Source organism: Miniopterus schreibersii (assembly GCF_964146895.1).
Source record: "Miniopterus schreibersii genome assembly, chromosome: 16".
Taxonomy (NCBI): domain Eukaryota; kingdom Metazoa; phylum Chordata; class Mammalia; order Chiroptera; family Miniopteridae; genus Miniopterus; species Miniopterus schreibersii.
The window spans coordinates 15,621,821-15,635,456 of record NC_138116.1 but is presented as its reverse complement, the minus strand read 5'-3'; the positions used below and the strand labels follow the sequence as shown (position 1 = coordinate 15,635,456).

The window sequence follows — 13,636 nt, the reverse complement described above, 5'->3', positions numbered from 1 at the left end:
GGCTGGACAACTTCAAATACAGAGCCCGGAGCTGGTGCAGTAACTTACAGGTCACCAAAGGAAGCACGTCCCAGGCCGGAAAGCTGGCCCAAGCCTGATTTCTTTTCAGGACTAAGGATGTAGTGGGTCCCAGCAATATTATAATTTTTTTTTCTTCTCTGAATTACTTAGTGGAAGGAGGTGGCACTTTCTATACCAGAATGTGTGAAGTTTTAGCTATCTCTACGTAAACTTAAATACACTTCTATTTAATGTTCATTAACAGGGCCCATTGTCTCTTATCTTCCTTGTCAATGCATTTTAGCAATGTTTATATATTTCCGTGCTGCTTTAATTCATTTACCCATGATCGTATTTCCCTGTAAATGTTCATGTCTTATCAGCACTATTCTGTCAGTTTGCTTTTACACTTTCATGTCAAACAAAAAGAAAATCTGTACTTTGTTAAGGAGAGGCTTTTATTCAAAAGGATTATAGCAAAGTCAGGGGAGGGAGTATTGCAGTAGGGAGAACACTTTGACTATTGATCTGTGAGTGCCCCCAAATTTAGGCAAAAGGAGGTTTTCATGTGTAAAGAGGAGTAAAGAAGGCTGGAAACAGTGTGGGGGAGTGAGATGAAAGGTGGTGTGACTGGATAGTAGCTCATAGAATATTCTACCCCGAGGCCAGTCTGTTTTCAGGAGGGGCTGGATGCTGGCTCAGGCTGAGGGTGGGCCAGCGTTTAGGGGCCTGGAAGGAGAGAAGTTTGATTAATAATTATATTGTTCTCATTGTTCAATGGGGTAAGCCGTTCAGCTAATCATTTATAAGGCAATGAAAGGGAATCCAGAGGGTCTATGTCTTGTTTACCTATGACAGGAGGGCATCTGTGAGTCTTACCTAATCCATATGGGGAGTGGTGGTTCTTTACAATAAGCTCTTTTCTGGACCACAAAGAGCAGGAGGATTTCTGAAGCTCCACTGTCTTCCCAGGTCACAGGACTCAAGTTAAATTCATTGTTGGAAAGGGTCACTTGAATCAATTAGGATTGCTTTTAGCTGCAAGTAACAGAAAACTGGAATAATGATGACTTAAGAAGAAGTTTATTTTTGTCACCTAACAAGTAATTCAGAGGTCAACAGTTGCTGACATTGGTTTAACTGATCAGTGATATCAGTAAGACTCTTTGAATCTTTTTACCCTGCTGCCTCATGTTTGTTACCTCTTCATCACAAAATAGCTGCTGCAGCTCCAAATATTCATATTCAAGATGGGATGGAGGTTTCATGGCTACCTGTGCCTGCATTGGAGACAGGGAAGTTATTAGCTGTGCACATTGCCGTAGGGGTTCTTTTTTTTCTTAACGGTGATGCATTTCTTTTTTTAAAAAGTTTTTGTTTTTTTAAACTTAAAAAAAAATTTAATTATAGTTGACATACAATACTACGTATTATTTTGAGGTGTACAACACAGTGATTAGACATTTAGATAACTTACAAAGTGATCACCCTGAGAAGTCTAGTATCCATTTGACATCATACATCATTATTACAATATTATTGACCATGTTCACCCTGGGGTCCCTTTAGCAAGCAAGAAAGGAATATCTCCTACTTCTTCTGGTAACTATTCTACGCTAGATATTGACTGATTCTCTACCACTGAATAATTCTTTTACTCTCTGAAGTGTAGGAAATTAAATGTGCTGTAAATGGAGCATTAGACAAATATACAGCGTGTTTTCCAGTGTGATAAAGAAAGGGAGCCATTCATTGTGGTTTAAAGCCAAGAACCTTTTGAATAAGCTTATTTGAAGTCATTTATTAAAATGTTAGTAAACTTAGAAACATACCTGCAACAGATGTTACAGAGAGTTTCTATCTCTAATTTTAAGGAACTCAGTCAATGGTAAAACTTTGCCCAAATTAAGCTAAGATTTATACTTTTTTCTATCAAATTGTACAAACAATGGTACCCAATCCTGGTGAGATGATCCTTTGCTACTGTGGAGAGTATAAACTGGTATAAACTTTCTTAAAAATCTATATAAAGTATAAAGAACCTTAAAATGTTAATACCCTTACCCTACAATTTATCTCTAAGGAAGCTTTCCTAATGAAAAAGTTGGAATTACGGACCAAATAATAGATTATTCCAGCAGTATTTATATTTGTTAAAATATTTGGAAACAGAAATAACTTAAAAGAACAATTAAATTAGGTGTGCTCTCTCCATAGCTTCAATATAATATTGTTAAAAATAAGAACACAAGCTGTTTATACCGTATCATTCCCATTTTTGTAACATAGAGAAGTATTTATTTACTTCAAAGAAATGTGTTGACTATCACCAATGGGTATTCGTGGCTTATGGGGTCACATGCCATTTTTATTTATTTTTTATTCTTCTTTGGCATTTTCCAATTTTCCTATAATGAATGTGAATTATTTCTATAATTATTCAGTTTTTTTTTTTAAAAGACAAATAAAGACGTGAGTATGTTTGCCGAGATCCTTTTTTGGAAGAAATAATGGGTGAAATACGTGCTCTGACCCAAGAAATTGGGCGCGGCCACCCAGCCCTCAAAAAGAACAGTTTCTCCATAGACTAGGAAAGGTGTCACCGAGCTGTGTTCCTGCGCCCTGGCCTCTCTCGCTTCTACCGCGAGGGGCGTGTTGAAAGGAAGCTGCCACAATAGGTCATTCTTCAGTGTTCACGTAAATCACCTCCTTCTACGTCCCTCTTCCTGCAGGGCCTGTTTTCTTTTCTGTGAGATGTATGGGGCTGAGGTCACCAGGGCTTAGTTACATTCAGGACGGGGAAAGGCACCAGGTGAAGGAAACAGTTTGTCTTGATTTACCCAGATAGCCTAAGGGAGCCCAGGTCAGGCTGCGGAGATCACTGTCTCAGGACATAACTGTCCCTTTAGCTCAGCACGTGTGGAAAAAGGGGGCCGCAGGATTCCTGAACAAGGAGCTAATTCATTGTCTCTCTTGCAGAGGTGATGAAAACCGTGCGGGTGTGAAGGCCAGCTCTGTAGAAACCCCCCACCTTTCCAGGTGGGAGTGTGGGGAGGGGCCAGGAGGGACAGGCTTCTCCCGAGGTCTGTCCTTCCGTTGGGGCATCCTTAAGGGGCTCCGATCTACTAGTTTGCCATTCGATGACTGGAAGCCCTTGGTATGAAGCCAGTACTTCTGGAGCTGGAAAATCCTTCTGAATCCAGTTTCAGTTTTACCTCCCATCTCTTGCCAGGTGCTTTCACATGTACCTGCAGTTCCTAAACTGGGAAGTGTTTACCCCTGGGTTATGCCACCTGAGCCAGGGGACCCGTGAAGCCTCACGATACCTAAAAAGATTCACTGTGTTTATGCCCTTGGCTTCGGGCACGGTGTCGAAGAGGATGGCTTCATTTATGCAGTTACCCAACAGCATGGTGTTAGCGCCTGGAATTGAGTCGATCAAAAGGCTTTCTTCCTGTTGGTTTGCTTTTGCCCTGGGATTCAAGGGCCATTGGTTTAATCTTAACCATAGAGCCGTTAGACAAGGTGAGGTTCAGGAGCTTCAAGCTGCCATTGTACAGAGTGAAAATGTGTAGTGTGGCCAACCCCAGCCAGCTACCCTCGCAGGCAGGGTTCATGTAGTTTGGAATCTAGAAATACGTATATATATATATATGTTGAATAGAAGGGACTAATATGACCTGAAACTGATATTTCTTCACATTTTTATTCCTTTGTGCGCAAGTCCTTTATATAAAAAGGAAGCAGTGTTGAAAAATCCTGTCTTGGAATTGATAAAACAATGTGTTGAGTTTCATTATGCCCTGTGGATATCTAAAATAGTAGCCTGTCCCCTGAACGCTAGCTGCCTATATGACACCCCCACTTGGATGTTTAATAAGCCTCTCAAAGTCAAAGGCAGAACTCTTGATTACCCCAGAGTCCACAGACTACCTCTTCGCAAGTGTTTTCTTTCTTAGAAAATGGAACTCCCCATTTGGCTGGTGGTTCAAGCAAAGGTTCTAAGTGTTATCCTCAATTCTTTGTTTCCCCCTCCCACCCCCCCGGCCAATCTGTCCCCACTACAGTTGCTGTTGGCATTATTTCCAGTATATATCCCCAAATCATTGACCTCTCTCCATCACTGCTGTTACTGCCCCGTTCAAATCACTGTCTTACACCAAGACCACAGGCCCAATAAATAGTGTGGCATGAACCGCACAGCCTCAGCTGTTTTTCACACACTGTGCAGTCCAGCTGTCTCTCAACGTGGGAATCAACAGGTCGTTTCTGCCTGTTCTGTTTCTACAGCAGACTGGACTTTATGAGTATAAAGTCTTTGGCGTCCTGGAGGATTGCCCGCCGGCTCTGCTCGCAGATGTCTATATGGACTTAGACTACAGAAAACAGTGGGACCAATATGTTAAAGGTGAGTAACACCTCCTGTGTTTTTTAAAAAATCAATTAGAAAGTAGAATCTATTGTTATTTATTCTACTGAGTATAAAGCAACAGGTTTAATTTCTACTCTCTTCCGCTTCATTTTTAATTTTGGCATGAAAGCCTCAAGTGCTGGGCTGAAATGTGCCTCTGCTGTTTCTTGGGCCTGCGCCTTGTATATGTACTCTTAGGTCCACTCTCCAGTTTGTTCTGAGGGCTACTTTGTTCTCTCTGTAAGTTGGTCGTCATCTGTACACCTATGTGTCATGGAAGGCTGCTTGGAGGAGGTGGTGTCCAAGCTTTGTTTTGGAAGTTGAATGAAAGTTTTATAAACAACAAGAACACTGTATGTGAGGAGGTGAGGGCAAGGGGATGAGCGGTGTAAGGGTATTCCAGGCCCAGAGAAGAGCATGAACCAAGTCAGGAAAGCATGAAACAGCATGATATGTACAAATTGTGAGCAATCTGGTCGCAGAGTCTGGAGCTAGGGTGGGAAGATGGCTCAGATCCCCAACGGCCTAGCCTGGCTGCCAGGCTGCAGATCTTAGATTTTACACTATGAATGATGCACAGTTATGAAAGGTATTAAACAGGGGATCCTCCTGCTGTAGAGCTGGGAGAGACCTCTGCCACTTCGGTCACAGGGGAACAGAACTACGGACTTGCCAAGGGGCGCACAAACTGTGCAAGACCCTTACTGTGGCCCGGACTCCTGGTTGCAAGTAACAAAAAGCTAACTAATGCCAGTGAAGAAAAGGTTCAGGGCAATGGAAACTCTGTGGGCTCTGGCTTCCAGGAGAGCTGCATCTAATACTTGAATCACTTCTCCATCTCTTGGCTCTGTGTTTGTCTGTATCACCCGAATCCTCAGGCAGATTCCTATATCACGGTGAAGATGTCACCAGGTGACCCAGGCTTATAAATAACCATATAAATAACCCCAGAGGAATAGGAACGAGATTTCCACTTTCCTACTGATGGCTCTCATCTGCTCAGCATGGATCACCCGCTTATTTCCTGTGGACATTTGTCATGGTTGTGGGTCACTTACTCTTTTCAAATACACTTCCTATCTAGAGGGAATTGTGACACTCACCTGTCCAAGGGAGAAATGTTTTCTCTGTCCCCATCTCCCCAGCAGTCATATGATATGAAAGTGGCCAGTAAGATGCCCATGGGGCTTGAGGTTGGGAGAGAGCATTGTGAGAAAGCAGGTAGCAAGCAGAATCCATTTTCCGGTGATGGTCCCAGCAAAGGCATCCTGACTCTGGGGAGACAGTTGCAGAGCCTCTGATGTTTGTTACTCTCATCAGCAGTCACACTGTGGTGTCTGCTCCACTAGACTGGCTTCTCTGGAACAATCCTGAGGTCTAACCTAACTCTGGTCCTCCTGGCTATTCTGTGAGCTACCTGAGGGCCTTTACTAACCACTTTCAGCCAAAACCTGCTCGAGTGGCGAGCTGAGACCCTGGCCAGGTGCACCATCCCTGAACTAACCCCCGTGGCCACATCTTGCTCATTTCCCAGCCCTGGAATTAATGCTGAGCCCATTCTGCTTAAACCACAGTCAAAAAGGAAGGCAAGGGTGATGCCCTGAAGGACAGCTGAGATGCTGGGCCCAGAAGGGGGGGTCAGTGCTGAGCATGGGAAAGCAACAGGTGTCCACTCCTTACCTTCCTTTCAAGGGCTGTCTTCAACCCCTGTGGCACCCATGGGCTGGCAAGCTCTTTATTAAAGAGTTTCTTTCAAAAGCTAAGTTAAATAAGACCGTTCTCCCATCCGAGTCTCTGTGGACCCTCTTGGTTATTTCAGCCTTGGCTTGGCTTCCGCTCTAAATGTTTGGGGAGAAGCTCACTGCACAGCTTGGGGCCAGAGGGGGTGCAGGTCATCGAATTCCTTTGCTATCTCCCTTGACAGCCGGCTGCTATTCGCACACATTAGCGTGATGGAATAGTAAGGAAATTTGGTCACTGCAGCTGTGGTGTAGTGTAAAGAAACACGGGAGGGAAGCAAGACCCTCTGGGTTAGCCACAGTCATGCCACTTTCTCTGTAGGAAGGACGCTGCCTTGGGAACCTGCATTTCCCAGCTAAACGCGCTAGACTGGGTGACTCAGTCCCGAGCCATCCAGAAAGGTCTTGAAAGCAAAACTGTTGGTACTCTAGTGACATCTGGTGGTGACCCTGATTTTAAAACCTGAAGATTTATTTTCGCACGCCTGATTGGGTTTCATTGCATCCTGTCTGAGGATCTTGTTTGTGCTATGAGGCAGACAAGTTTTGTTGGGTTCTGTGATTCTGACTGTGCTTTTATATCTGATAGACTGTGCCCCAGGCAACGAGCTTTCTGTGGTAATGAATCGGCCTGACTTTTTCTAGAATCCTGTGCCTTGTGTGTTCATGGTTTATCATGCCCGTCGAGGTCATCCTACCTAGGCTCTGTGTTCATCAGAGGCAAAGAGGCATCCAGATGCATTAACTTCTGTTTTCTCCGTAGAGCTCTATGAAAAAGAATGCAACGGCGAGACCGTGGTCTACTGGGAAGTGAAGTACCCTTTCCCCATGTCCAACAGGGATGTATCCTTTCCCAAGCTGCACCTCTGCTCTGCTTTCTAAGTGCTGCTGTGCCCCATGGCCATCGCCCAATGGTGGTATGTCCAGCAGGTGTGGACAACATTGTCTTTGCTTCTTGCAGAAGCATCTGCTAAAGCTGTTCCTGCCCCTCTTGTGGCCTTTGGAGACCTCAAAATGTGATTTCTGGGCCTGACCACGCGGAGCGTCTGTAATTGTGGTCACTGGAGGCAGCTCCTACTTTCCTGAGAAGCTTTCTAGGGCTTGAAATTGTTGGGCTGTAGAATCGGGGACTTGGAAATATATATATTTTTAATATATCTTTATTGATTTCAGAGAGAGGAAGGGAGAGAGAGAGAGATAGAAACATCAATGATGAGAGAGTCGTCATTGATCAGCTGTCTTCTGCACGCCCCTAACTGGGGGTCGAGCCCGCAACCCAGGCATGTGCCCTGATGGGGAATCGAGCTGTGATCTCCTGGATCCTAGGTTGATGTTCAGCTGCTGAGCCACGCCTGGGCAGCAGAAAGAATTTTTTTATAAAGAGCGTTTAACACACTCCCTCAGTCTATAGAGAGGTAAACTAACAGAGGCATCCATACAGGTGATTAGTGGCAGACCGGGGACTGGAACCTGGGCCCCCACAATTCCAGGTGTTTTCATACCTCCTCATGTTTTATGGCCCCACAGTGGTCCCTCCGTCAGTATTGGCTCTGGACCCTGCATTTCTATTTCTTCCCTCAATTTCCTTATTTATCTTATGATGCAGCCGAATGGAACATGGGGAGTTTTAGCTGCCACTCCCAGGTTCTGAGAAGCCCACTTAGGACTAGCCTGGGAGGGTGGGAGGAACATTTGCTGGGGGGGGGGTTGGATGACTGATAGGCAAGCTTTCTCTTCAATCATAGCAGCTGAGTGCTTTAGACTCTGAATTTCCCTATAAGATCCATTTACCAAAGGGGCTTGTGGATTAAAAATTAAGTTTTGGAAACCACTGAATCAGGTGATTACTGGGATGTTTTCTAGCTCCAACATTTTATAAGTCTGTTTGTTCCTAAATAATTCTCTAAAAAGAGAGGGAGGGTGTGGGTGTGTTTTGTGTGTATTTTCTGTATGCGTTTTTGTGTCTAAGTCTATGTATCTACCCTCGCCCCCCGCTAGATTTTAAACTCCATGAGGGTTTATTTCTTGGCTCAATAAGCGATGACTTATCATTTCTTAGGATCTAGTTATCTTCCCTAGAATAGTGCTCTAGACATAGCGGTTGTTCTGTGTTTAATGAGATGGAATAACTGTTGTTCTCGGTGAACCAGTGTTAACTCAGAGTTAGGTATCCAGGTACTCAGTGTCTTCCCTCGACCGCCAGTTATAAGTAACATTGCTTGACTGTTCTCTGTGCATAGAGGTCAGTAATTAGAGCTTTGGGGGAAGTCAGGACAGAATGGAAGGACCTGGGATGTTTATCGTGTGCTTGTTCTGCTCCAGTCTTCCTGTGGTGTCCCCACCGGCGTGCCTGCTGGGTGTAATACTCCCTTTTCCCACGTAGGGAAAGTGAGACTCAGAGAGGTTGAGTAAATAAGCCGGGATCACACAGCTGACAGGTGATCAATACTCTGATATCTCCCTGTGCCACCTTAGAGAAAGGAGGAGTGGTTTCCTTGCGTAATTAAGGACATCAAGGGATTATTCACAGGTGGGCAGTGCATGTGAGGCACAGTCTGGCAGTGCAGGTAAGGAGGCAGGGCAGGTGGGTGAAGTGAGAGTACAGGGGGCAAACGGGGGGAACAGAACCCCTCCCTCGGCTCCTGGCTTGCGGGGCGCTCCTTCTGCCCGCCCGAAATGCTGGTGTTGACGTCATGCCTTGACCAGCCCTGCAGTACGTCTACACCCGGCAGCGGCAAGAGCTGGACGTGGAAGGACGGAAGGTCCACGTGGTCCTGGCCCAGAGCAGCTCCGTGCCACATTTTGCTGAGAGGCCGGGCGTGGTCCGGGTGAAGGGCTACAGGCAGAGCCTGGCGATCGAGAGCGATGGCAAGAAGGGAAGCAAAGGTAAAGCCGGGGCGCGTGCCAGGCACCGGCCGGGCTGCCCGTGTGAAGGCCACGCCGACCGTGAGGCGCGTGAATGCATGAGGCTCGTTCCCCGAGGTCAGAGGATGGGCAGGGGCACCAAACAAACGCGTTTCGTCCCAGCAACTTGGCCAGAGTGCAGGGTGGATGTTAAATCTGACTCACTCCATCCTTTACTGACAGCTGTCCAGATGAACTAGAGCATCCAAGTCAGCCAGAGGGCTCAGAGCGGCTTCAGGCTGGTCCTGTGGGGAGGGCGAAGAGCCCGTAGGAATGTTTCGGGGGACACAGCTCCCCCTCGGCAAAAACCCAGAGACTCGGGGCCTGCCTACCTTCCGTTCAAACCGCAAGAAGGGCTGGGGGCAGACAGTGAGGCCTGTGGCCACCTGCCCTGCTGGGATAAGGGGGGCCTTGAACCTGAGGGGAAATCTGAACCATAGTTGTGATGCCCATTAGATCGGTCACCTTGACATGTCAACGAACACTTCTGAGTCTCCTCTTTATCTTTTATACACTGGGGTTTAGTTTCACCAACTCCTTACGATTGTTAGGTTAATGAATGAATGAGAGAGAGAGTGAGAGACTCCATCCAAGTGTCTAGCACTTGCAGGTGTTTAAGAAACAGCAGCAAAATGTACCCTGACTAGGTTTTGAAAAATGTTTATATGTAAATGCCCTGAAAGACAAGGCAGAGAAGAGAATCCGCCTGAATTATGTGTCACCTGCCTCCTGTCTGTCTGGGTCAGAATCTGAAGGTGGGCAGTTCGCAGGGATTGCGGCTGTACCTTCCTAACGTGTTTTCTCCTCCTGACTTGTGCTTTCCTTCCCCCCTCTAGTCTTCATGTATTACTTCGATAACCCGGGTGGCCAAATTCCGTCCTGGCTCATTAACTGGGCCGCCAAGGTGAGATCCCAGGAGGCGGGGGTGGGGAGTGTGTTTGACAAATGTTGACTTAGCCCATGGGGCTGTCAGGCCGAAGCGACACGCTGTCTCAAGCCTAATGAGGCTCTTTTATGAAGCAGCTTGGTTGAGTGACCACGGCTAGGACTGGGGCTGCCAACACTGAGGATGAAGCTGGGACAAAAGACAAAGAATCCTGAGCCGGAATGCCAGCCCCTCCCTGCTAGTGGCCTGAGACCCCGCCAGGATCACTCTCTGGAACCTCGGGACAATAGCCTGCTCCTCGTAGGGACAGTGGGACCCTGTATCTGCTTATGGAGGAGCTGACCTGGCTCGGGAGACAGCCAGACGTTTCCGTGCCGGGGGAAAGCGTCCAGTTTTGTTTTGTTCTGTAAGGAGAGGGAGCCACAGTGGCAGCCCAGATCTCTGGGAACTGCCTAGGAGCCTGGCGTCACGGGGACCATTCAGCCTGCTTTGTACGAGTCCTACTTACTGGCTAGAGGGCTCCCCTGGGAGCAGATCCCCTGGGAGAGTGAAAAAGTTCATAGGCTTTGGGTCAAACCCATGTGAATTTGAATCCGGCCCTGTTCTGATTGTGTAAACTATGGAGGTCACCGAGTTTTCCCCTTTTATTTTGTTTATTTACTTCTTTAAATATATCTGTATTGATTTCAAAGAGGAAGGGAGAGGGAGAGAGAGAAACATCAATGATGAGAGAGTCATTGATCGGCTGCCTCCTGCACGCCCCCGACTGGGGATCGAGCCTGCAACCGGGGCCTGTGCCCTGGCTGGGGATCGAACCGCGATCTCCTGGATCCTAGGTCGATGCTCAACCGCTGAGCCACACCGGCCGGGCAGAGTTTTTCCATTTTAAAAGTGGAGATGGATATTACCTACCTCACAGAGTCGGAGTAGATATGGTAACGTTTGGGGAAAGTCTTGCAAAAGGATCAACACTAACTGCACTGACCTCTCTGACCTCACACCCCCAGATCCTTACCGTTCTCTAACTCGGTAAAGCAGGTCCTTTCATTACTTCAGCAGAATTGAACAACCCAGCCCCATCCCATCTCCTGTGTTTTCTTCTTCTTTTCAAGAAACAAAGCCTCAGAAGTGTCTTAGCTTTTCACTAGCAAAAGCCAAACTATAAGTGAGTGTGTTGCAACAGTGGCCTCTGTCGCCCAGTGTCACGTGCACCCTGGAGCTTCCCTTTCGCCATTCCCCGTGGCACCATTCCGTGGAAGTCGTTCCGAGGCCCTACTGTGTTCTCATCTTCCCAAAGTCATCTTTGTTCACCTTGCAGCAAGGACACGGGAGTGACAGTCTCCTTTGCTTTGCAGAATGGAGTTCCTACCTTCTTGAAAGACCTGGCGAAAGCCTGTGGGACCTACCTCAAGAAAACCTAAGGAGGGGACCTGGGAACCCTGCGCTCATGGGCCGCTGCCTGCAGAAGAGCCACCACCCACGGACGCTCGGCACTTCCTCTCGCTTTTCTGTCTCCAGGGGCCGGCTCGCTCCCCAGCACGTCGGCCCTGAGCCTCTGTGCCTGACGCCCGGCTTCCTTTCCCACTCCCCCTGCCCTGGGACCCGCTGCCTCCTTCCACTGTTGAATATGGGTCAGATTAGGGAAACTTCTGCTTGTTTGTTTTCCAAAGGGGAAGTCCTCAGTAGGGAACACAATCACTCCATTGTGCCCTTTGGAGGGGATGGGTGGGTGGAGGAGCTACAACGAAAATGTAAGAATGCCCCGTCCAGGCAAGCTGGCTCCTGCCCAGAATGTGATCTCTTGCAACTCCGGAGGGGCTGTGGAAGCTGCATTCCCTGCTGAGTAGATTCTCAGCATATCAAGACTGGAAGACTGTGTTGATTTCCGTTTGCCTTAAGCTTTGGTGACTTGATTTAGCTGGGATTTGAGGGGATAATCCAATAAGCCTGTGCCCATTCCCACAGCTGGAGGGTCACAAGCTGTTTTGATTTCAAACCATGTTGAAAAACAATGTAGGCCTGGCCAAACACATGCTGTGATTACCATTTTTTCTTGTTCATCCATGTCTGGATGTTTCTGTGTCCCAAATGCCATTGGGGAGGGGCTGCCAACACCTCACTAGCTCTGCATTTTACTGGAAACTGAGGCATCAGGATGGCCCTGATAGTTAGCAAAAGCCCAGGTGCTTGGCACACCACCCTGTGATAGTGTCCTTATGTGCAATGCGATGAATTTCCCTTCTGGAACATTTGGAGATGTCAAAGGGATACTATTCCATGGCCAGGGAAACATAAATGAGTGGCTTGGGCGACTCTGCACTTTTTTTCTCAGGAATTCTACCTAAGTTGTCTGCCTCTTCCACCACCGAAAGACTTCTAGTTGCCTATGTTTTCTCCTGAATTTTGGTAGGGCAAGATATTCTGTGACGCAGCCTTGATGATCTCAGGGAAAAATTTTAAGCACTGTGTGTGATGGTATCAAACCTTGATTAATGGGCATAGAAATTCAGGATGTAAGGCCAGAAGCAAGGGGTTTATTAAAATGGGATACCTCAGTCTGTGCATTTTCTCTCTGGGAAGGGAAGTTATTGACTATCAAATAAATACAGAGTGGCTTCTGTTTGTCTTGTCTGCAGCTTCCTTCCTACCTTGTTCCTTTGGTGAGGCTGAATCAATTTGGTCTCGTTTTTTTACAAGTCACAACCAACCTAACTTATGGACTTGAGCAAAAAAAGAATTTTCGGTTCAGTTACCTGCAAGGCCAGGTGAAGAATGGCTTCAGGTGTGGGTTGTTACAGGTGCTCAAGATCACGTTAGAATTCAACTCTCTTCAGGTTATTTTTGATGTTGGGCTGTTTGGTGGCAGGGTTGCTGCTAACAGCAGAAGGTAGGCTTGCATCTTCCCAGGCTCATGCTGAGCCAAAGGGGTGGGGGGTGAAGGGAGAGACAGCATTTCTTTCCATTAAACCTACATCATTCCATGACTCCCTCTAAACCATGTGCATTTCCCTGCCCCAGTCATTGTCAAATGATAGAATTATGCAACTAAGTGAATACTTCATTAATTTATTGTTAAAATGTCATTACCATGAGTGTAGCTGGGATTTAATTATAGATAAACTAAACAAAGTGCCTCATGTTCAGAAGGTCAAGTTGAAATTTTATGTATAGAGCCACTGAGACACAAGCACTAAGGTTATATAGCCTTTGAGCAGAGAACTGACATTAAACATTACACAAACCGCAGTTTTAAACAGTGTTTCCTAACTTGCTAAAGAACTCTGGGGATATTAAGAATACTAACATTCTAAAAGTTTGCTGTCATTAGAGTTTTGATTCTTCGGAGTTTATGTTTGCTAATCTGGAGATGACAGTTCTATACAGCATTGAAATATGGGATTATGTGGGGAGCTGAGAATCCCTGAGCCAGAAACACCAAAAATACAGAACTGGAGCAATTGAGGCTCCCCTGATTCTTTGTGGTACGCCTGCTCACAGGGGCTGAATGTGCCCTTTGGAATTTGAAAGTCGTCAATATATTGTCATTCCTCTGGCACTTTGTCCCACTTGTTTTTCCCATGTCTGTGGCTCCACATAGACAATAATATCTTTGTGAATAGAAACAGTTCCGTCGCTTTGGTTATTGCCCTGTAGGGTAGCCTGCAGTACACATGCACTCAGGTGGTGACGAAATGA

At 46.6% G+C, this 13,636-nt stretch overlaps 1 protein-coding gene across 4 annotated transcripts in view; it reads left to right on the top strand.

The window, feature by feature from the left end:
• PCTP (phosphatidylcholine transfer protein) overlaps positions 1–12,560 on the top strand; it is a 182,576-nt gene extending 170,016 nt beyond the window's left edge. For all 4 annotated transcript variants that reach the window (XM_081161071.1, XM_081161072.1, XM_081161073.1 and 1 more), the window contains 5 exons: positions 4,291–4,408; positions 6,914–6,993; positions 8,865–9,036; positions 9,891–9,958; positions 11,296–12,560. In XM_081161071.1, the coding sequence (XP_081017197.1) occupies positions 4,366–4,408; positions 6,914–6,993; positions 8,865–9,036; positions 9,891–9,958; positions 11,296–11,361 (429 nt within the window). In that variant the 5' untranslated portion in view covers positions 4,291–4,365 and the 3' untranslated portion in view covers positions 11,362–12,560. The remainder of the gene's footprint in view (positions 1–4,290; positions 4,409–6,913; positions 6,994–8,864; positions 9,037–9,890; positions 9,959–11,295) is intronic.
• Positions 12,561–13,636: the final 1,076 nt, after the last annotated feature.